General features: G+C 42.4%; 1 protein-coding gene across 1 annotated transcript in view; it reads left to right on the forward strand.

Annotated features, from left to right (window-relative positions):
* The window catches only part of Arpc2 (Actin-related protein 2/3 complex, subunit 2), a 41,848-nt gene extending 19,401 nt beyond the window's left edge, over window positions 1-22,447 (forward strand). The window contains exons 6-10 of the mRNA XM_075681129.1: window positions 1,926-2,019; window positions 12,330-12,456; window positions 18,001-18,101; window positions 19,974-20,074; window positions 21,932-22,447. Of these exons, the coding sequence (XP_075537244.1) occupies window positions 1,926-2,019; window positions 12,330-12,456; window positions 18,001-18,101; window positions 19,974-20,074; window positions 21,932-21,956 (448 nt within the window). The 3' untranslated portion in view covers window positions 21,957-22,447. The remainder of the gene's footprint in view (window positions 1-1,925; window positions 2,020-12,329; window positions 12,457-18,000; window positions 18,102-19,973; window positions 20,075-21,931) is intronic.
* The last annotated feature ends 2,473 nt before the right edge of the window (window positions 22,448-24,920 follow it).

A 24,920-nucleotide genomic window follows, 5' to 3' on the forward strand; every position in this document is an offset into this window, starting at 1 on the left:
TGTACTGGCACACATGGAACATTCGCTGATTATGACCTTTGTTTCAATAATCTCTCGCCTACATTTATCTTTGTTGGAGCTGAACACACTGTACTTTCAAGATGGGGGGGGGGGGGAGGAATGTCCAGAGTCATTGCAATGAGCTGACACCTGACTGTCCCTGTAATGCATAATGCTTTGATTATGTTCTCTCAGCCAGTCATTTATGCAGCAGCCTGTCTGTCCAATGTATTTTTACTCATGGGACAGAGGTACACTGTATACTGCTACTTTTAGTAGTGTCCCCATACTGCTAAATTACCAACTCAGCCAAGAAACAGTGCTCTTAAGCTTCCTGTGTTTTTCCTGATTGAAGCGTTAATATTAAGGAGCAAGAGTAACCACTGTTTGAACATACTGTACAGTATGCGCGAGGTATTTGAGGACATACTGATGGCTTCAATGGTAGCAGTATTTGAGACAAAATTAGTTGTCCTTGGTTCAAGTGTTTTACATTGTTTCTTTTATTGCTGCTTCCTAAGACTGTTCGATAACACCTTCTGTATCTTCACTAATTGACCTAATTTGGCTTTGATAATGATTGTATACTTGGATGAGATGGGGCATGTAGATGCTGACTAGTCCTTCCATAACAGCAACCTTTGGCAAGTTTCTAGCTCTGTGTCGCTGTTTTTTAGTCTCCTTCTCTGTGACACCACCTGTACATAGAGGCAGGGTACATTTAATTGCAGTTAAACCTTGATATAACAAACTTTGTAATATTGGCAATTTCCTTTGTTAAATTAATTTTGTTTTTGTATTGAAATTCAACCTTTTATGCAAATAGGTACAATCTCTGATGGATTTTCTTTCTACACACAAGGGTCCGCAAAATTTTTCATATTATTGGGCAGTTGGAAAATGCAAATATGACGGAGAAAAAAAATCATTTCATTGAATTTGAGAGTCTACAACGAAAGACAGTTTCGTGCCGTGTCGACAATATCTTCACCTCTGTGGTACGAAGTGAAGCCAGCCACCCTTTTGCGCCCACTCCACCCTTGCAGCTGATAGTGTCACCCACAGTAAGACTACACTATCCTGAAAAACACCGACAGCGAGGAGTGGGTGTTTCAGCTGCCATCAGCCTATTGCTTCAGGCCCTCTTCGAAACTCAAGATCACACAACCTTCGGTACTAAACACACAGAAAGACGGCACGCATGATGGCACGCCATCTCGGCATGCCCACTCTTTGCACACACGGCAGATTACCACTAAATCATGGTACATGGGTTGTGTACGCGCTCAGCCGCGCTGAGAGCCACGTGCAGCCACAGGCACACTGGAAAAGGACACGCACGTCAGTCGGCCCTCCACAAAGACCATCATCAGCTTTTCAGGCTTTTCACTCGTGGTGGCCGCTATCTGCTGGAGAAATTTGGCTACCTTACTAATGTCTGATCACTGGCAATGCTTTATTCACATTGTCATGGATGAGAATATGCCACGAGCTCTCATCATGCCTAAAAAACAAATGATTTTACCTCATTCAAGACGGTAGGTATGTCCTAATCACTGTGGCAGGTGGGCAATGTGACGACGACTGCTTGTGGTTTCATTTCTTGCGTCATACTGCAAGCTGCTACCCTGGAATAAATGTGCTACTATATAAGTAGCAGCTGGGTTGGAGAAGACAAAATTAAGGACCCGACAGACCGAATGAAAGTGTGAATGTCTGTGGCGATTCAAAGCTGTGTTCTAAAATTCTTCGTGCACCTTGTATATCAGTGCATTTGTCAGGGGCCACTTGGTGTTTGCAACATTCAACTTGTAGTGTTTGGTGTTAGAGGCGTTCCTGATTCTAGGTCAAAGTCATGCACTTACAGAGTCCTTCTATCAACTGAATGACCTCAATCTAATATTCATGGCCATATTTGCTTCCAGGTATGTTGAGGCAAAGCCAGACAGGGTGACTGTAGTCTTCAGCACCATGTTCAAAGATGAAGGTGATATTGTCCTCGGAAAGGTATTCATGCAGGTAAGGCCATCATGCACATTTTTTTTTTTAAGATGCTTCTTTGCTCAATTTTGAGCACATGAGAAATCTAAGTTGGTATAACATGTTTGCATTTAACGCTTTGTGATCATAAATGTTGAGCAACCTCGCAGTCATGCTGGTCTAAAGCTTTTTTGTGCATTCCACACATCACAAAGAAATTCAGTAAAATCTTTTGTATTCAAATATCACAGGGCCACAACAAATCTTAGAATTATTGAAATTAAGAACTGTCATATGGGAGAAAAAAAAATGCCTGCTGTTACTCTATCAACGTTGCATTATTGAGCAACTAAATTTATTACCCATGTTCATATTTTCTATAACATCGGTGCCGAAATTGCAATTCTTGTCATCTGATGACAATGATAAACACTTGCAGGGGTGAGGGCCCCATGGCCTTTTTTCCTGGGGCAGCAGTGTGACATGCATCTTCATACTAATAGGCATACTTTTCACACTCCTGCCAACTCTCCCAAATTTTTCGTTATGTTTAAGAACTTGGGATCGTTCTATGATTTTACAAAAACCTAATTCTGATTGTGAAAAAATTTCTCTCGCTCATCTCCAACTAGTCGCCAACCGATCATTTGGACTCAACGGTGACCTCCAAAAAGTCGGAATAATCGCGTGTATGAAATACCAATGTCATCAGAAAATGAGCGACTTAGTTCCACAAGTGGCCAAAAAAAGTCTGTCATATTCTCTGATCGTCACTTTCAGAGATACCTTCAATTTTGCGTGACTAGCGCCAGACGCATTAGCATCTACGAGCGCCAGCATTCTTGGAACAGGGCCAAGCATGCTGTCTTTTGCAGTGCTGCAACGTGTTCGCTGCTAATCACACAGAAGTGAAATTATCTTTTAATGTGATTATCCAAGAATACAGCCCAAGTTTGTTAACACATTGCTGCGCACATATACATTTGCCCTTGGCCTGAACCGTGCGTGGCTGCAATATTGTAGTGGTGCCTTTTCTTACGCTTTTCATGCTTCGTCAATTAGTGGTCAGAGCAACGCTCCACTCGCGTGATCAATTGGACCAGCTGCCCATGAATAGATAATGAGAGTTCATAGAATCGTGCGGTAGGCATCACTACAAAATTGTAGCCTGTATCTGGGCAATTGTCATGCTGTCGCTACAGAGAAATGAAAATACAGGGAATGTATCCACCGAATAATTGCGGTTTTCTTTGCAACAGTTAGCCATCATCGATGCAGACATCGAGGGTGGAGTTGGCACTAGTTCAAGTTGCTTGAAGGAGTCACTCGGAACCGTGTTGCTATTTACAGTCAAGCCCACTTATAACAGTACCAGTTTTAACAGAATATTTGATAAAGCAATGACCAGTCATGGCACCGTGACCTTTTGTGTGTGTTCTATGGTAAAATAAACAGCTTGCTACAATGCTCCCATGCCACATTATTGATTATAACAATTAAATCTGGCTACTCAGTGTTTGCACTGAAAGAAAAAGGAACACGAAATCCTGGAAAAGAAAAAAAAAATGCCAGCACCCCCACCTGCTTGCGTTCTGTACATAGAGCATAGCTTCGCCGCATTGCCAGTCTCATGCGCCTCTCCCCTGTCCCCCTTCGATCTTTGGCCAGAATAACGATGGGAGGGAGAAGGGATAACGAGGCTGGCAATGCAGCAGAGATAAAGGCGTGCATGGTACACAGGTAGGCGTGGCAAAGGCGTGTGGCATTCACGGCACGCAAGCAAAGGTGGCAGCTGGCTTGCTTTCTTTTTTCTCTCTCACCAGGATTTTGCATTTCACTACCTTTCGGCACAGGCACCCAATAATGAGATTTAATTGTTATAACCAGTAACGCAGCATAGCATGAGATCATTGTAGTAAGCTGTTTATTATAGAACATGTACAAAAAATTCACATGGCAGCTCATCATTACGTCTGAGTATCGTTAAAACCCATAATGCTATAAGTGGGTTCGACTATACTTCTTTATGCCTAATTAAAATGTTTTGATTTTTGTCTCCTCTGTCCCTCTATCCCTACAAACCTGTTACGACAATTATTGGCTATCTAATGGTATTTTCTTGGCACTTAAACATTGTTATAAGTGGGTTTGACTATAGAAGAGAAATTAACAAACACTGGATGCACAAAACGGAACTCACACCAGAAATCACACAATTCACAATTGACACCTTTACTACTTAGTGGCTTTGCTTTGTTTGTCCTGCAGTTTGGGGGTAGCCAGCAATACTAGATCGACTAGGCTTCGCTAGTTTCGGTTTCAAGGAGGTGCCAGTGACATGGTCAACGACCATGCTTGCAATGTATCAGAACCAAAATATAGCTATTTTAGCCCAACTCGGTGACCAAATTATAGCATGCGTTCATGTAGTCTGAGTCTGAATTATCACATGATGCTATAAGGTGTCCAGAATTTTAACCATCCTTATACTATATTTACTTGCATAATCATCGCACTCGCGTAATGATCGTGCCCCCTGAATTTTGTCGTCAAAATTTAATTTTTTTTCTTTCTCATGTAATGACCGCAGCCCGAAGTTGCCACAGCGATATGTCGTGTGCCAAGTCTAGCTAATGATGATCGCGCTTACCATCTGTCGAATGCTGTCGAATTTCACGCGAACAACTCTTCAAGACATACCAAGCTGTCTGCACGCACCAAAGATTCTTAGGCAGATGCCCCATTTCATTCCTTTCATCACTTTCCGCACTTCCATAAAGAAAAAGCTACAACCAAACTTGCCTTGGCTTTATTATTTGTAGGCTTTATAGTGGTTGTGGTCAACAACGAAAAAGGCGCTTTTCGATTCTTCTCGTCTGCACTCGTGTGCACACAACAAATCGCGAGCAGCAATGATAGTAGCCACATTTACACTGATACGTTAGAAGTGTGGCCTGTTCATACAGCAACGCTTGTAACATAGCTAAGATATTCGCCCACCCATAGCAGAAGCAGGCCGTATTAAGATAGCAGTGAAGACCAACGCCGCAGTTTCTGCAGTGTGCCCGCCATGGGTTTCTGTCCCCTCAAAGTGCTCATGGCTACGTTATTGCCGCAAACTTGCCGACAGTAATGATATTATTCATTACTGACACGGAAGAAACTGTTTCAATGCGCGTAATGTACTCACTAGAAGAAAAAAGAATCGCGTTTGGCACATTTGGCTTGCTCTTCCGGCCGCCATTTTTGTTTTGGTGTCCTGTACTGCTACAGCGGCAGCTGCCATTTGTTGACCTGTTGTCATCCCGCAGCAAATGCAGGATGAAAAAAAATTTTTTTTCGCGGGAAATTTAACCTGCTTAATGATCGCAGCCCTGAATTTGCATAAATTATTTTGACAAGAAAGTGCAATCATTATGCGAGTAAATACGGTATACATTAAGTCTGCGTGGCAAGTGGCGGCCAGTGCCACGGAGCTGTCTGAATAATCAAACATGTCTGAATTATCGGTCAGAGACTGTATATTCATAGAAACCTTCCTATTACGAAAGCACGCCAGAGGGGTACCTGCTTCAAGCAACTTTATCCACAAAAGCTCCAGTAGCAGGTGAAATTGGTGACAATGAAGTCCCGGAACGTGTCACTGTGATCTGAAAACTGTATGTTGCTTATTGATTTGTGCTATTGCCAGTTTGCTGCATTTAAAGGTGAATCATCATTAAATAGTGCATTGTGTCCCACAAGAGATGTAGGCTCAGGCAAGACTGCTCGATATAGACAATAATTTGATATGTCCAGGTTTGATGAATTTGGGATCAACTGTATGTCCACATAGACAGCAGTCACGGGAGTCCTGCGGGCATAAGGTTTCATGTAGGAAAAACGCAAAAATAAATATGCTTGGTGTTTCTGCCATTTCATAAGCCCCTTTCATATGCAAGCGACTGAGCGAATGGAGCGAACAGCGGCGCGGCGCTGTGAAGCTTTTCGCAAGGTTTCGTTTCACATGCATTGCCGCCGTGCGTTTTTCGCTGCTGCGGATATCAATGTTGCTGGCAAAAAACACTGGACTTCTAGCAGCCAGTTTCAGTAGTTTGCAAATATTAACATAAGCATTGCTTTTTCCCCGCTTCTCAAAATTTTATTTTATAAATATATATCCTGCATTCTAAGTATCTAAATCATGCTTACTTTTTATCTTTTGTGTTGTTTTTGCAAAAGAAATGCGCATATGCGGCGCACAAACTTGCAAGCAGCTCATTACTCTGCCATAACGGACACTAGCTTGTCAACGGAGATGGATTTATGTGCGCCACATGATGTTTCTTAAATGCATCTCCTTTTGCTTGCCTTTTAAAAAAAAAAAGAAGGCTTTCCTCGAACTCCGGGTTCCGCGGCACTGGTGGGTGAGACCTATTTGGGAGGATCAAAAGGAGGAATCCGAGTCCCACACCGTGGTGGGTTGTGTTTGCACAGAAATAGTACTTTTGCAATATTTTTGTACAGATGCCCTTGCTCATGAATGCCGACACCAAGTGTTTTCAGTAGTATTATAAGATGTTGGCAGAAAAGTTTGAGGAGCTCCATGCCCTCGTTGAAGGGCCGCTCATGAAGCCCTTCATTGTGCGGGAACCTATACCATCAGGCGCAAGACTTGCAATGACTCTGAGGTACTAGGTAGTTCGCCACCTTCCATTGATAAATTGCTCATCTGAGTACGCCAGCTTTACTTCTGCACTTCCTTCCAGGTACATGGCATAGGGGATGCAAATTCAAGATGCCGCCCTGGTATTGAGGGTGGGGATCTCCACAGCTGATATTAGCAAGTAACAAGTAAACAAACATCGTCCGATGCGCAGGCTTTCCCGCACTAGTCCTTTACTGGTCACATGGCGAGTTGGGCCGTCATTGGTTCAGAAGTGGTGCTGCCGCCGCGATGAAGTTCCAACTTGCCCGTATCTCACTGCTCCAGCCATAGTACCGCCGCCACCGCTTGAAACAGGTTTCTGCGTCGCAGCGGCATGAATCACGAGCATTTTCGCTTGCATTTGAAACTGGCTATAGGGTCAGTAATGGCTCTATGCACCATTCGTGTACGAGTGATAACTGTGGCGAAGCTTACTTTGCCATTTTTGGTTTGGTTGGGCGCTAGCGTCACTTTTGTGTCACAAATTTTGCATGTCACATTTGTTGCCCTTGAGGCATAATCTGCATTAGTGGTAGTCCACTTGACCACGTTAACATTTTGGGACTGGTGTTTTCAAGTTTCACTGCTTACACGATTTCCTCTGAAATGTTTACCAAGTTCTGTTTATTCACTGCTGGCACTGCGCCTTTATTTCATTGTTGTTTTCATATTCTACTAAATAACTTAAGAATTTTGAGTAAGCCTTGTTATTGCCGTGGCATTTTGTGAAACTGATAAGTCATTATCAAGAACCTCAACCATGTGACATAGGCACATTTTTCTTTGCCCCTCTTTACCATTCTTAAGGCGCCTTTACATACTTTTCTAACTAATCGTAGAATGACATAACTATTAAAATGTGTTGCCTCATAAATCTCCTGTCGCAAACATTTTTTGGATCCGTCAAACACAAACCACGTTCGACATGGCTATCGGAAAGTTGAACGTAAGATGGCTCACAGTGGTCGCAGCGTCTACGCTACGCTTTTCATCTCAGAGGCCACATGCAGCAAACACAGCAATGCGCAACTATCATGTTAATACTGGCACTGCAAAGATGAAATGGTCTTTCCATCTTTATGAAATCACACACATATTTTTCATTTATTTACCTCAAATGAGCAGTTTTGTATTATTGAGAATGTTCCTGTGATCACGAAATCAGCCAGTAGCTGTTGTGGATCCAGCTGCTTAAGATGGCACTGCATGATGATATTGCAAAAGTGAGAGCAAGTGCTGTTTCACTGCTTTTGACACAAGATTGTAAATTTTCTGCTGCATGCAGTGCAATAACATTTGGCCCACATGTTCACAGATGTTTTGGTTTTAACAGACTGGCAATGTTTTCTTACTATGTTCAAAAATATTCGACAGGACACATGTCACGATGACTGTTTAGAGTAATGCGTTTAGCATTGAATCAATATAGCGACACAACATATTTCCACAGTCTAAACGAGTTGTGAGGCGTGTACTACAGCGGGACTCATCTCTCATGCTTCCCTAACAGGGCACCTAGATGCCAAACCCAGCTTTTAGGGTGGAGACACGGTTTCCGCCAGCACCATATTGCCTCTCATCTCCACTGCACCACCCTTGAGTGTGTACAAAAGCCATCGTGATTTTGACGAAATAATCTGCGTAATTGCCCAGGAAAAGAAAGTCATGTCAGAATTCGGTAAAAGAAAGTGTTCGGTTTCGTAATATATTCGCTAGAAAGTTTTAAACACAAAATTAGGCACCTAAGGGGAACGTTTATCCAGGAGCTCCTGTCTAAATTCACGTTAACAGAGAAATCGTTTTTCTCAGCAACCACTATGGCAATTTTGATGAAGTTTGTTACATGTAAAGGTAAACCCTACCAACTGTTTGAAATACATATGCACTCACACACACAAAAACACATGCCCGCACAAACACATTGATGCACAAATGTGGGCACATGCACATACGCGGACGCAGGTACAACATTCACAGACATACGTACATACATACGAACAAGCATATATACATGTAGTCTTATGCACACAAACATTCAGAAACACGTAAATACAGACACGCACGTACACACTGCATCTTTTTTCCCTTGCCAACATGTGCGCACATACATGCTTACTCACCAAGCATACACCAGCTAGCCAAAAACGTGCAATCTGGCAATCAGCAACAGCAGTACACAATTGCACTGGCGAGAACCAGTGTGGCGCCAGTGCTCATGAAAGGCGACGCAGACTGGGTCAGAGGGTATCACCACCCTGAACGACGCCGTCGGCCTCACGGCATCCTATTCCATAAGAACATTCGGAGCCATCTAGCACTTTCACGGCGAAGCTGCACATGGCTTCGGCAATGCATGATGCACCAGTGTGTGGCGAACGCTCAGAAACATGTCATGTGGCTACCGGGCTCCCTTCTCGCACTTCTTTTTGGATACACTGCACCATCCAGTGGCGCTGCTGAGAAGTCCATGCGTAGAGTCCGAGATGAGAAGCGTGGCACATACTCGGTGATCCAAAGTTGGCAAGGGGTGCACTGAAGAGTGGCACATAACCAGTGCATTTGTGGCGCAGCCTGTTAGCATCGGGCATCCGTCTCTGAGGAACCCTTGTGACGTGGGCTCGATTCACTCAGCATGGCAGAAATTAAGGGATCTTTTTCATCATTGTAAAGTGGCGCATACCTAGTTACCCAAGTTGACGTCAAAGACACTCGTCGAAGAGTGGCGCATACTTACTGGCACATACCGTATTTACTTGATTATAACACGCCCTCAAGATGGCAAGTTGGTCCAATTGGTTGGGATGCATAGTAAGGTTCGTTACAGCACAATACAAGACAAGGACAAAAGAAGGTATAAAACGATGACACGGCGCTGACTCTCAGCTGATATTTTATTGTAGCTATGTCGAACATATATATAGGTGCCAGTTGATAACCATGACATGCACGAGACACAGAGATGCATCGAAGCAACTGTGACAAACTGACGTGTAATCAAAATTGAGATAGGTAACGCAGTTCATTGTCATGAAAAGTGATAGACGGTTCACTGATACATGCCTTGTTCTTAATCTTTATATTGTACCCACCGTGGTTTCTCAGTGGCTATGGTGTTGGGCTGCTGAGCACGAGGTCGCAGGATCGAATCCCGGCCAAGGCGGCCACATTTCGATGGGGGCGAAATGCGAAAACACCCGTGTACTTAAATTTAGGTGCACGTTAAAGAACCCCAGGTGGTCCAAATTTCCGGAGTCCTCCACTACGGCGTGCTTCATAATCAGAAAGTGGTTTTGGCACGTAAAACCCCATATTTAATTAATCTTTATATTGTAAACCTCGGAGATTTCCCTTGTCAGTTGGCACACGCACTTAAAAATGACACTAGTCTTTTTAAATTTGGGGCGACAGCCGCACGACTTGCAATGCTTTAGGAGATGAAGTGGTGCAACCCCTTGAAGAGATAGCTCATGCTCCCTAAGTCGAATGTTCACACATAGCTTCGTTTGTCCCATGTACTCTCTACCACAAGATAATGGAATGGCATACACAACCTGCTTAGCACAAGTGATGTACCTATTCACATGTTCGACAGTACATTTCCCCTTCACTTGCTTATCCTTCAGAAAATTATCAACTAACGGGCATATGCGACCTATATCATGTTTCGCAGAAAAACGAACATCAATGCTGGACCTTGAACCAATGTTCTTAAGCCCATGCACTAACTTGTGTACATACGGTACTACTGCATTTTTTCTTTTTTCTTCTAATTTCATTTTTATACCTTGGTCATTTATGCTCTTGAAGCCGCGAACCATACTTTCACTCACAAATGAAATAATCACTTTGGAGTAACCAGTGTCCAGTAAATTATTTACCTGATCCCGATTTACCTGATTTACCAATAAAATATCAATTGAGAGTCAGTGCCGTGTCGTTGTTTTATACCTTCTTTTTTCCTTGTCTTGTGTTGCACTGTAACAAACCTTACTATGTAACACGCCCTCGATTGTAACATGCAGCCATTTTCCGTGACCAAAAGAAAGGGGAAAAAAGTGTGCTCAATTCTAACATGCTTCCGTTTGTCGTGACCTAAAAAAAAAAAAAAAAGTCCCTTACAGTACCGTGCAACTCATTCTTTCATACAGAAATATAACTTTCTCTCATTTGGAAAAACGATTTATGCCAAATGCACTAAAGCTGCGATAAATAAAAAAGTCACAGTTTTGCGAAAAGGCAAAACAGATTTCAATATCAGATCAATAGATAGCTATGCAAAAAGTAAGGTTAGTAGTTTTATTGGCCGTATAAACTTTTAAGCGTTTGTTTAGTAACTAAATTAACAAGCATGGTGTCACACACACACACACAAGCAAACATGAACATGTCTCACTCAATGACCGCCCAAACTTTTTATCAAAACACTGGAGTGATGAATTTCGGCAGCAGGAGCAAGCAAATTGACCTTCTGCGGCCTCTCGCTTCAGTGCAAACTAAACAACGAGAACACAGCATGGTGCGCCTAGGTGTGTAGACTCTGTCTCCATCACAGATCGCTTTCAATATAGGGGCCGCACAGCCGCTGGAGTAGAACGCCTCTCCTGTTTCAGCCAGTCCCGCACACAAGTTTCAAGAACTCCGAATGCCCGTGATGCAGCCCAATTTCAGTCTGTCTCCGCACAAGTGATCACTTTCCTTTTAATTGCAGCATCACGATGAACTCGGCATGTCTTCACAGTCGGCGCTTCCGTGCTGATGGAGCAAACGCAGAAAAAGGGAAGACGGATGGTGGACTAACCTACTATGTCAAAGCACACATACTACAGCACATTGAGGAAGCTGCTGCAGCTAGGCTCGAAGCGCGTACGAGGCGGCCAGTTTGAAATGCCGATGGCGATATGGTAACAGAGATTTATGGTCATACTCAATTCTAACACGCACGTAATATTTGGGCCCGTTTTATCGGGAGAAAAAGTGCACGTTAGATTCGAGTAAATGCGGTACCCGGGAACCCAAGTTGGCTTCAAAGAGGTTCGTTGAAGACCAGCACAGGCCGAGTGGCACATACCCAGTGCTTCAAGTCAGCATCAAAGATTTTCTTCGAACAGCGGTACCTACTCAGTTCTGCATCTCTTGTGGGCCATGTCAGCATGAAAGAGTTTTGTTGAAGAGCGACACATGTATACACGCTGCCAGATACTCAGCGACCCAAGTTGTTCCAACGTTTGGTTTCAAACACTGTTTTCTCATCACAGCAGCCCAATGCACTACCCATTTGACCATGAGCTACCCACTGACTCAGGTAGGCAGGAAAACAGTTAGATACAAACATACAGACAGATACTTGGCCCCCAGAAAGTATGTGAAGCACCCTAAGAATTGCATTAAATGTGTTCCAGGGCTTCTTTAAGCATTGTACAGTGCCTTTAGACTTATTAACTTAGTAAGCACTTTGATGGTCGCTAGTTGGTGAGATGTAATTGGCATCCACATACACTGCTTGGAAGGCAGGGTTGACAAAGTGGTGTTGTCCATGTCTTTTCTTTCTGTTGTGTTGTGTCTCCCTCACAGTGCATGTGGATGCTGATTGCACCTTTCAGATGTTTGTGTGCTTGCCTCAGTGATGTAATGGTGGATGGTGATGTCTCTCCTTGTGTACTAGGAATTCAAAGAGGGCCGCAAAGCAAGCCACACAGCGCCACAAGTGCTCTTCAGTCACCGTGAACCTCCAAAAGAACTAGAGAACACGGATGCCCGTGTTGGCAACAGCATCGGCTATATCACATTTGGTAGGTAGCTTCTCTTGTTAGGCTTACGCTTGTGGCTACAGACTCTTGCGCTTAACTTTCATGCATTATGGCTTGCGCCACTTCTATTGAATGCCACTTATAGAGTTCACTGGACTTTGGCAAAAGCCATCTCAGGACCGGAGGATTTCTGAGCATACTGCGGGGATGCTAACCCTCATTAAAAAAGAAGTGATTTTTAGTTGTGCGTAGAGTTTAAAAAAAAAAGAAAAAATTAGTTCGGTTTGAAAAGAAAAGTATGATTAAATACCTATAAGAAAATTGCCCTTAATTCAAAGCATACCTGATTTCAACAGTGTGCTTGGACTAGTATTATTCCTGCAAAATGGTGTTTCCAGCTGTATGAAAATCGTTTGTTCTGTAAGCAGGAAGAAATAATGTGATCGTACACAGCCTGCGCATAAGCACCTACAGCATGCAACTGCATTGCATTTATTACAAGAGCAGTTTGAGGGGTCAAGAAAATGGTAAAAATTATGTCACTGTGCAGCAGTGCTTGCTTTGAATAATTTCTTATATAATATGTGATGGAATCGTAGGAGCACTGCAGGCGTCAAACGTATAGGCGGTAGTCACAACACATGTAAGTAGTTGAAACTTTGCGCATTCAGTACCGTAGATGCGTGAGGACATTTCCTAAGTTCGTAGAAGCAGCCAAGCACTTGTGTTTCAACATTAACCAATGCGTGATGTTGCAATCCAGTTTTTTTTTCTAATGTTGAATTCCAATGGCAGATCTAGATCAAGTTTTTCTGCTCTGTATGGAGCAATCCTATTCCAATGGCAGAATGGGAGCGTGAGCTGTGTGTTCCAATGGCAGATTGGGACCAGCCGCTGATCCCAGATTGCTCCGTGGAGCAAAAATATTTGCTCCGCCGAAATCGGCAGATTTGACCGGAAGTCCTCATGACGTATTTCCTTCACCCGCCTCTGCTTCCTGTCACGGTCGCCTGTTTCCGGTCGCGGGCAGCTATGGATGACATGGGAAACGTGGACGCCGCTTCGCGCCGTGCGATTTTGTTCGCGCTCCTAGACAGCTCCGACTCAGAGAGTACGATTTCACTGTCACTCGACAGTAAGTCGAGTGATGATTCTTCTGACATGGACAGTGAAATGGGGTGGTGGGTTGCGCTTCCAAGCGCTTGTTCCTCTCTGTATCCTAGCGCCCTCTCAGTTGATTTTCCTGTACTAAGTGCCCCCGCGGGAGCGCAAGCATTCCCTTCGCAGATATGGTGTGAGCAGGTGAGAGCGATCTCAGTCGGAGCGACACGCTCCATTCGTGATCCGGCCGAGCGCTCGCGATCTACCATTGGAATTCAACATAAGTGCTGGGACCAGATTACTTGACTGCAATTACGTGACTGCAGGACTTTTATAAATGAACATGTTCACTATTGCGATAATTCACCTACCGCATGCCAGAAAAGCAAGGTAATTACAACAAACCTTTATTTGGGAAATGTACAAAAGAGGTGTACTAAAAAGCCAAATACAGTACCTTCTGTGCTGCTGACCTTATTGGGAGGTCAACTGCAGTTGATAGTGTTATCAAAGCTGATGGTGTGATTACTCACAGTCCAAGCGCAGTGGGAGAAGCAGTTGCATTGTTAAATACTGGTACAGACTCGTGAATTGTTCCTTATCTTGTTCCTGCCAGTTCTCATTACTGTCTGCTTGTCGATTTGAGTTATATTTGTTTTGAGATATATTATCACTTCCAATGATAATCTCCGTACATATAAAAACCTGGTTGTCCATTGAAATGTGCTTACCAGTCATAATTCTGATGTCACCCTAAGCTAGATCTAGTTAATTTTTTTTTCCAAGTATGTAATTGCCATTGCTTCGAAAATCAGCAGGCAAAAAAAGCGTCACTTGACGTAATTACGGCACTCATCCTGTGTTCTTATCTTTATATTACAGTCCTCAAATGGAGAAGTAGCCAAGCAAATCTGCACATTGAGTTTCAAATGAATGAGATTTAACGGAAACATGCATAAGCAGAACAAGGTTCACGCAACCTATGTGAGGTGAAGCCTTTCAGTGTATAAAGCAGATGCAGCTGTGCAGTACAGTTGAACCTCCGCAGGTATAATGAATTATCAGATATAACAAAGTAAATCCAAAAATCCTGTTACCGATATTAACATGCAACCAATACAGGTTATGAATTCTGTATTCCTGCCTCTTTGAAATCCTTGAAAACTCTTGGTTTTGGAGAAGGAGATTCAAGGGCCCTTAAAACTCCTTGGAAAAAAAATTTTGCTCCTAGAATTCCTTGAAAACTGGGGTTCGGGGCTACTTTTGAACATTCAGTGTGACTAACTTCGCTTCAGACCTGTGCCATGCACACTATCTATCCGCAAACAATTTTAGATATTTTCTTTCCAGAGTATTGCTAAGTGATGCAATGTCGCACGCCCACGCCGACCAACAACAGGCGTGTTTAAATTACCTTTGCCATCATGGAGCTAGACAAAACCAGATCAACCAGCAAAGCTGTACCACTATATTTGTTATGTTGCTACTTCATTCACGCCGCAGCCGTCATGGCTACATTTTCGAGCCCTAGGCTCTAGAAATGCTTGGCGGAAAATAAGTTTCTGCAATTTGACTCTAGTGTGATGAATATCTTTGGCTGAAGCCAAACACTGCTAACAATCATGCTAAAAGCCGATTGCCACGTTTACAATGGGAAAGTCAAGTTTGTGGAAAGCCATTTGAAGAGCTCGAGGCGTGTGTTGCACTAAGCAACTGCTTAGCTGCAAGAAATTGCAGCTAAGAGGAAGGAGAGTTTACTATTTTCTAGTGTATGTGTACAAATAAAATTTGTTTCTCCTTCCTTGAAAGTTTATCTTTGTCATACTACTTGAAATCCTTGAATTGTCCTTAAAGAACAGAGGCTTGATTTTTGTTAATCACGACCATATAAATAATGGAGCCTAGGAAAGTGTGGGGTAATTAGCTGTGGTTGAAATTGAAATGTAGAAAATAATGAAGGGGGGGGGGAAGGAAAGAGGAATGAAAATGAACAAAAAGATAACTTGTCTCCGGTGGGGACCGAGCCCACAAACTTCACATTACGTGTGCAATGCACTACCAATTGTGCTACAGCGACAGCCATCAATTTATCCACTGACTTCGGTTTTTATGTGTACTATATCTAGCCCTGGGCGCGTTAGCCTGCACCACTCAAAAGCCATGGCACGCGAACGTGGAATGCCTTTTTTTATTTGCCCGAAGGCATCATTTAACACTTAACCTTATGAGAGCAGGCACGGGGCTAATAAACCCTGTGGACTGTGAGTGACTATCGCTGTAGCACAATTGGTAGTGCTTCACATGCGTAATGCGAAGGTTGTGGGTTCGGTTGCTGCCGACAACAAGTAATCTTTTTGTCAACTTTCATTTCTATTTTCTTAAATGTTTTCAACATTTCAATTTCAACTACAGCTAACTGCCGTAAAACCTTGCTAATTTAGGCCTCTCTCTCTCTCTCTCTCTCTCTCCCCTTTTTCTTTTTTTTGTGTGTTCAAGGGACCAAGAATTGTGTCCGAATTAACCAAATATCGAATTATTAAGGATATCAAGAAAACAGTAAATAAATTCACAACCCTTGCTTCTATTTTGCACAGTATCTGCACGGAAGCTGCAATTCTCATCATCTCATGATTGATTATCACTGTCAGTGGTGAGGGCCTGGCGACTTCCTTTGCAGTGCAGAGTGAGACCCATGTCTTCATCCAAATAGACATGCTTTTCGCTACCACACGTACATCCCAATTAGTTCTTCACCAATGAGCTGGTCAGCAACAGACGTCCATTGATCGCAATGTAGCTGAGGTGTTTAATGCAAGCGTGCAGATGGCGGTAGAATCGCTCTTCATTTTTGGCAGTTTCCACATACTGCTGTATTTGGCATTGTACGCACATTGCACTGAGTCAAACCAAAACTACTGCACACCACAGCTATTGCTGACGAAACCGTGGTCACTATCGACATGACCACAATGCATTCGTAAAGGCACATGGTCAATGCACACATTGAGTCAAAATGAAACTAGTGTCGCCACAACCACAATCGCTATCGGCACAGTGACAGATGGCGACTACACAGTTCTGAAGACACGCGCCAACATGTAGCCATGCATTATGATAAATGCTAGAATAAAGGCTATAAAGGCACAAATAGGCACAAAGTGTCCTGGCATTCCTGCCTTTTGTACAGTTCTTGCTGATGACCATGGTGATACAGACTCTGCGGCTTCATTTCGATTGGATGCTAGCAGCGCTTTTCTCTGATGTGTCTCACATCTCTGGCACTCTAGAAGTTGCGCGAATTAACTGTTGTGCAAACAAATACATCCAAATTAACAAGAGTTTGATGCAGTTAAATAATGCATGTGCCTGCTGGGACAGGAGGAGAAGTTCGAATTATCCAATTTTTCGAATTGACGAGGGTCAAATTAACAAAGTTTTACTGTGCCCCTATGCTTTCCTTAGCTTCATTGTCTGTTGGCCTTGAATTGTCCTTGTATCTTGAGTTACATGTTCTGTATGAACCCTGTGAATGTATAATTATAACAAATATTGGATATAACGAAAGCATTATTGGCTTGGATGCGACTTCCTTACAACATAGTTCAACTGTGGTTCATTTTTGTTGACCTTGTTGTGTTTGCTTTCGTGCAATTGATGAGCATCGTTTTCTGAAAAAGGAGCTTCCATGAATGGCCTGTGCTATTATCTATGCCAATTTGAAGAATCGGATAAGGTATGTGTCCACTGTCCTGTAATTAATCACTGGCCACTCCTGTGATTTGGAATTCAGTCTTCAACAGCGTTCAAGAAGGCAGGCGTGGTTTTTTAGTAGAATGTGTACCTTTTGCACTTCCGCTGGAGTGACTGTCACATGTGACTGACAGTGTGACTGTCACATGTGACCGTCACAGTTATAAGGTGACAAGCAATGACAAAAATGGCTAGAGTGGTCTAAAGAAAAAAGGCAGAATGTGAGGGGAGAAATTAAATATGAAGGAAGGGAGCATTCAAATGAAGGAAGGGAGCATTCAAAATATTTAGTGGCTGTTCATCTGCTGAAAATTTGCATTAGTCTCTAGTCACTGTGATGGCAATTTCAATGGGCTCAGCACTATGATTCGACTTAGGTCTGTGGACGTCAGAATCGGGACTGACGTTAGCTGTCTCATGCAGTCACATTTGTTGGAAGCAATACTTGTGTGCTATGCTTGTACAGTAGCTTGTGCGGCCATGTGACCATGTCACCGCTCATTTGAACGCCAGGCCATGGAAACTTTAGTTGCACTCGCTAAATACCTGTCAAAGTAAGAAATGGCCATTTAATATTTGGCTAAATGATTATTATCACAATCCTTCTATCAGCCAGGTCCTGTACTGTGTGGACCTGTTGCTTTCCACAGGTCTCTTCTACATTTGCTTGGGCATTTCTTGTCATACAACACCTTCAGCATGACTTGCAATTGCATCTTTTTTTACCCCCTTCAGTGCTCTTCCCAAGGCACACAAATCGCCAAGCAAGGGACAACACAATAAACTTGATTCACATCTTCCGTGACTACCTGCACTATCACATCAAGTGTTCCAAGGTAAGCCATAGGTGCTCAAGATTCTAAAGAATTGTGGGCCTGGAGATAGGGCCTTCGTAAGTCCCGTGTACACACAGCGCCTTTACGAAAAGACGCATGCGGACGTGTGACCTTTGATTGCTAGGAGCACCTACAGGTGTCGTTTTGAGCTTTCTTTACTCGACTGTAGCTGTGGCTTGGCAATCGCAGTACTTCCAGCCACCAGTTGCTCGCTCTGGGTAGCTTTAGGGCCTTTCCCAGTCACCTGCTGGTAGCGCTAGAAGCAGCTGACCATGCTCAGGCCATGTGCTCAAATGCTCCCTTTTATAGAGGCAGTGTGTGTACATTTGCATTCAAATACACACAAGCAGCTGCTGAACATTCAAATCAAAGCTGTCATTCATGTTTGCATTTTCTAGCCAGCCTATTTCTTCAAAACTTTTGATGCAGCAGCAGCTGTGGTACTTTGAGGCAAAATGGAGCATTTGCACGTCAGATGTGTGTGTGCCAAGTTATGCTGTACATCAAACAAATTTATAAAATTGTAATGATGCAGTATGCAGGGTTGGAAAAGAAGTTATGCAGTTGTTCAAATCTGTAGGAAAGAAGCTTATTGGGAACACCACCACCTCTTGATGGACACTTGGAAAAGAGGCAAGGACATGTGTCCTTACCTCTCTGCTGTCTTCAGCATGCTATTTTCAATACATGGAAAATGCTTTCCTTGTGTTCATTCTTCATGTCTGGCTCATTACTTGCAAATTCTTCAGAAATGGTTCATTTTCTGATTGAAACGTTTTTGCAAATTTGGCATGGCCTTTTCAAATCTTGTAATGTTGATAGATTGTATTTCAGTGTGCGTTAACCTATTTGAGATCTTGCTTACTACCCTCTCACACGGTGGCGTAACAACCCAGCTAATGCGCACTGCTAGTATGAAAGTGCTGCGTTAGGTTGCAGCTGCCTAGGTGCGCTGAGCTGTAATGAATACGTAAGCATGTTATTCACATATTATGCTTTTTGTCTTTCATGGGGAAGGCAACAAGGAAGACAAGAAATGTGAAGTCTCCACTAAACCGTGACCTATATTAATGCCTATGCTATAATCTTCTGATTTGGTATTTACTTGCTATGTAGATTGCCTTCACCATTAGCAGCAGATATTAGAGGCATTTAGCGTGTCCGCTCTTCCGGCAAACGGGGGCGGTTAGGGTGGAGTACCGGATTTGCGGGGGCGTAAATGTGAGCGGCTGGAGCATTGCAGCCGCCTGGTGGCATAGAGTTCAACCAGACAAACACAGAGCTACAATTCCAGTGACCCACTGTATCCTGCTTCGCTGCTGATGCAAATTTTTGGCAGTGGCATAATTGTGAACAGGATTACGTTGCTGTTTAAAATTCACACCAGCAGCTAAGCAGAATGTAGTAATTGGCTTTGTGTTTGTGTGGTTGAGCTTTGCACCACCAGCTGGCGCCACCAATCTGGCCGCTCACGTTTATGCCCCGGCTCAACCGGCACACCGCCCACGCTAAAATTCTCTATTTTCAATCAATGAACTGCTTTTAGAAGCATTTGCTTGTTGACTATAGCATTGTATAAAAATTGGTACATATGAAATCAGAATTGTATGACATATATAAATAGTGGAAATTAAGAACAAGAGCATTGCACTCGTTATATATCTCCATTCATATTTGATCCTTCCGAAAAAGAAATTTCGGTAATATAGCTTTTGAAAAGCATTGCAGTCACTCCATCATGCTGCACAATTTGAAGAAAAAGTGTTTGTCACCCTTTTAACACCCCTTTAACAGCCCCATTAGGCAGCAGAGAACCAGTTGCTTGAAATGGTCTCTACGTTGCCCGATTCACCTATTTGGATATTCCTGCAGGCCTACATACACTCCCGGATGCGTACCAAGACATCCGACTTCCTCAAGGTGCTCAATCGTGCAAGACCAGACCCAAAATCTGTAGAGAAGAAGACAATCACGTGAGCGTTACACACTTTTCTTTTCCGAAGCTCTCTTTTTGGCCTGTTTGTTGAAGGGAAGGCCACCATAATATATATATAGTAAGCGTATGTACACATTCTTCCACTCCTCCTGAGTTCTAGGAAAGGATGTAGGAAATTCCAAGCATTTGCCTTCGCTGACTGATTTTTGACACTTGATTATTGAAGATAGTTCAATGTATACTACCACCACCAGTTGATGTGTAATGGCAGCCAACGTAGCTTGCAGATGACAAGGATTGTGCAAATAGTACTTTTTGAGACCAAATCGGGTGAACTGTTGATTACGTTTTGAATAGATAGATAATGGTTGTCTTATCCATTACCATAAAACTGCGTTCATATGTACTAGTATCCGTAATGTTAGCACTTTTTCTTTCTAGAACATTGCATATTATGGAGGCGTTTATTAGTAGTCAAAATAGAGGATTCGGAACAGTAGGCAGTTTGCTCACAAACACAGCATTCTTTGGGGAGTGCTAGTGATTGTGGCTTAAATAGAAAAGTCTGGCTCCCTCAGCAATATATAATGTGCTCTACTACGTAATTTCACCTTTTTTATGTTTACTACCAGTCACCAGGATAAAAATAATGGGATTTTTTTCTCCAACATCATATTTGATTGGGCACACTAGAGTACTTAAATTATTCGAAAACTATTCAAAGAATATTTGTATTTATAGTTTACACTATTAGAAAAATATTTGTATTTACTAACATCAATTATTCGATCAGTTAAAAATTTTCAAATATTTGCACATCCCTACAGATGGGTAACTATAATGTTTGGTGCAATATGGCTGATATTTTGGACATTTTCAGTGCATATTGCATCATCCTTTGTGGGAAGGAAGTTGGTGCAATTCTGTTTAGCACATGATGAGGCAATTTATTAATGTGACTTTTTAGGCTGTAATAACTGCACAGGACACATTTGGTTTTTGGGCTTTGCTTCATTGTGTAGCTTGACTGAAAAGTTCAGCAGCAAAGCAATCATTGCTCAATGCTCTCTCAGACTCCAAGTCTCAATTTGTGATAAGGCAGCACAATCATCAAGCAAGTCACATGCAGGATTTAGTGATCCTGCAATGAGGTTGTGTGGTAATTTATACTTACTATAAGGATTGCACTTCGTGCAACCATGACCATTTGCCGTCATTTTGCACTAGTTGTGCAAGCTTGCAGTTCATAAAAGCAAGGGTGGTAGCTTTTGGTCTGTTACACTGTCAGTCTGACTCATAATCAGTGGTGATTTAAGTCAGAAAATATGCACGACACTTCCTCAGCTATGGACACCTTATCAGAGACATTGTGCCAATCTGTGGAGGACTAGTTGATAACCACTGGCCATTTACTCTGCAAGATTGTTTGTACACATCACAGCACACCTAATCAGTATTCAAACAATAGCTACTGAAAAAGTGTGAATTGAAACATCACTTGCTAAAGCATGCTGAGTAGGTCTAAAATTAAAATTATGTCACATGGCACATTTACGAAACAACGCCATTCTGCATTCTACACAATGAAAATCAGGTGTTCTTTTTCGTTGTGGTGCATCTTGCAATACCAGGCTGGGTTGTGAGGCTGAGGATATATTCAGTTCTTTCTCAGATCCCATGGTCCGTAAACTTATTTGGTCAGCGTTACATTATCATGCTATCATTTTCTGTCAGTGAACGATCAGGACCTATCAGTGAAATCAGCTGTGCAGCATTTAGCATAAAAGACTGCATGCCGCTAACATTAGACCACAGCACCATGCTCCGCTTCCAGGTACAGTTTCATATGTACTACCATAGCTGTGTATATTTGGTGTTTTCTTTTTTATTACAGGGGACGAACATTCACACGCAACTAGCAATGACAAGCTGTTATCGATGCAGAAGGTCTCAAAAAGAGACCTCATTTGTTTAACCTTGGCACACAAGAAGCAATTGGCCCGACGGTTTTTAATTTATATGCCACGAACGCTTACCAGCCTTGTTGTGTTTGACAGATGCAGATTTATAGTTATGTATTTCATTTTATTTTTACTATTACTCCCTTGCACTTTTTTTTTCCTCCTCCCTTGTTACATATTCATTTTGTCACACTTGTGGGAATAAATTTTGTGATGATTAAAAGGAGGGAACACGGTTACACACAAGTGAATGACACAACACGTATGCATTATGATATTCCTTAGCTGCTTAAAAATGAGGCTAGGTGCGCCTGCGTTTTGTATGTCGAGCACTGATTTCTAGGGTTATAGAAATCTTCTTGAATCATTGCTTGCAGCAGTTTGCTGGGACAAACGCTGTGTGCTGTAAATACTGAGGTGATGATGATGATTAAACTAAGTTCTTTATATGCTTTTGTTCTGTGTTAATACGCTGTGCTGAACTTTTGAACATAAAATGGGCAAGATATGCTTAGTTTGTGTTACTGGAAGAGATGCATAATTGGTACTATTATTGTGCTTGTTATAGCTTAAGTTGTAGGCCCACAAGGTAGAGACTTTGTTTAATTAATGTCTGGCTGACATGTTATGCCAATTTGTCGTAAAAGACAGACAAGATTTTAAGGTTATTTTTGTTTGACTGTATTTTGTAGGGTTGCACTGCAAAAGTGGTACACACAGGGTCGCTAACAGGAAAACAAGAGACAAACACGGACATTTGCACACTACTTTTTGTTTGAATGCTAACTGTGTGGACTAGGTGCACTTGAAAATGTAAGATTAGTTTCAGAACAATCAATAACATGTTTCTGAGAATGTCATATATTGTCCACACTGGATTCCAGATGTTTGTTGTACTGTTGTTCTTGTAGGTCGGGGCTGCACAACATACGGCCCGTGAGCAGATATTTAGCACCCTGCAGGCCGCGTTTAGACTTCTGTGGTGCGCTGGTGCTGCAGTCGAAGCATGGCCATATGATGAGACTTCAGGTAAAAGGCATGAGAATGACGACACACAGAAAAACCGACCAACATCTCTGTGTTGTCGTTTTCTCACCTTTTGCCTTAAGATGCTATATGGACATGTGCAAATTTCCACCCAGAGATATGGTTAGAACAACCGTTTGGTCACCAAAGATACACGACATCAAAGATTTTTTTTTTCTATTCAAATATAGACATTCATGCGTGTGACTCTTCAGAATGTCGAGAACATCTTCAGAACATGTCGAGAACCATTTAGCAGAATTGCACCTGCTGTGGTTGCCCAATGGCTATGGTGTTGGGCTGCCGAGCACGAGGTCGCGGGATCGAATCCCAGCCACGGCGGCCACGTATCGTTGGGGGCGAAATGCGAAAGCACCTGTGTACTTAGATTTAGGTGCACGTTAAAGAACCCCAAGTGTTCCAAATTTCCAGAGTCTCCCACTACAGCTGGACTCGTAATCAGAAAGTGGTTTTGGCACGTAAAACCCCATAATTCAATTATTTAGCAGTATTGCCACAAGAGCTGCCGTCAGTCTTCAAGGGCTGTCGTGACAGTGCAAGACGGGCTGAAGACGGCAGTTAATGACACCAAACAGATGCCTTTCCGAAAGCAAAGGACTCAGCATTTCCTACTAAAGTGAGGACCTACTGGCTTGCAGAGAAGTTGGTTTTTCTTTCGCTAGTTTCTGGTGCAAGATTATCTAATAAAACAGCCTATAGTGTTAGTAACTGATTTCATTTTGGTTTATAAAGCAATGTTGGAAAGTTATGTTGAAAGGAGTTTCATTGAAGCATGCCATGTGTTCTGTTAAGCCTGGCTGCTCATTGGTGCAACTGTGCTAGTAGGTGGGCACTTGTGCAGTGGACTTTGGACAACAGGCACACCTAGGAAACAATGCTAGGATGGCAGACTGGCGTTTGCTGGCATGTACATATACATTTTGGTTCTCCAAAGCTTTAGACTGCCCATCTAATTAAGAGCTTTAGTAGAAAAGCCACAGCCCTAATTGGCAGCAAATTGCTGCTAACTCATTAGTTAATCCATTAGTTAATTTTATCAGTTATCTCGCCTTACCTCTTTCAGGTGCCAGTTAATTCTGTTGATTGAAAACTTACTTTTACCGAATTTCCTGCGTCTTTAGTATCATAAAAACCATACAGCTGCAGAATATATTACGAATAATACATTCTTCAGTGCGATTTGTCAAGTTTGCAGAATGTGGACTCCCATGTGAAAACTCACTACCAGTGTTGCTATAATTTTTTGAGCATGTAACTAAAATGCGGCGAAAAAGCTGCCAAATTTCCAAAACATTTATTGCAAGGTCGCTTAAAAATCGCTAAAGCTTTTGAATAAATTTTAGGTAACAATGTTCTGGAAAGATATAACGTACGCTATCATGGTGTAAATCATATACCAAAATGTCTTGCATTCGTCTAGGGCCTGTTTGAGGCAGGAATAAACTGAATTTACCAGCAGTGTGTAGTGGGCTTTTACTTTACTACTATATCATAAGAAGCCAACAAGCACTCACACCAAGGACAACACAGGGGAAATTACCTGTATTTAATAAATGTCGGTGTTATTGGCTTCTTATGATATGACTAATAAAAATCGGGCCTCTCAGTTAACCCCCTTGCTTCTCGTTTACTACTATAGTTACATAAGAATAGACGACTAATGAAATTCGCATTCACTGTAGTATTGTGAGGTTCCAGATGCAGCATGATTCAAAAGAACATGAGTGATCTGATTTTCTTAGTACACAAAATCATTTGACCCTCAATATCTAAACATTTTGTAGTTCTCGGTGTGCTTAAAAAGGTGGAAAACTTCTGTAGGATGCACATGAGCGCATGTTAATATAGTGATGACATTTGCATGACTTTTGTGCA

The sequence above is a fragment of the Dermacentor variabilis genome, chromosome 2 (genome assembly GCF_050947875.1).
Source record: "Dermacentor variabilis isolate Ectoservices chromosome 2, ASM5094787v1, whole genome shotgun sequence".
NCBI lineage: Eukaryota > Metazoa > Arthropoda > Arachnida > Ixodida > Ixodidae > Dermacentor > Dermacentor variabilis.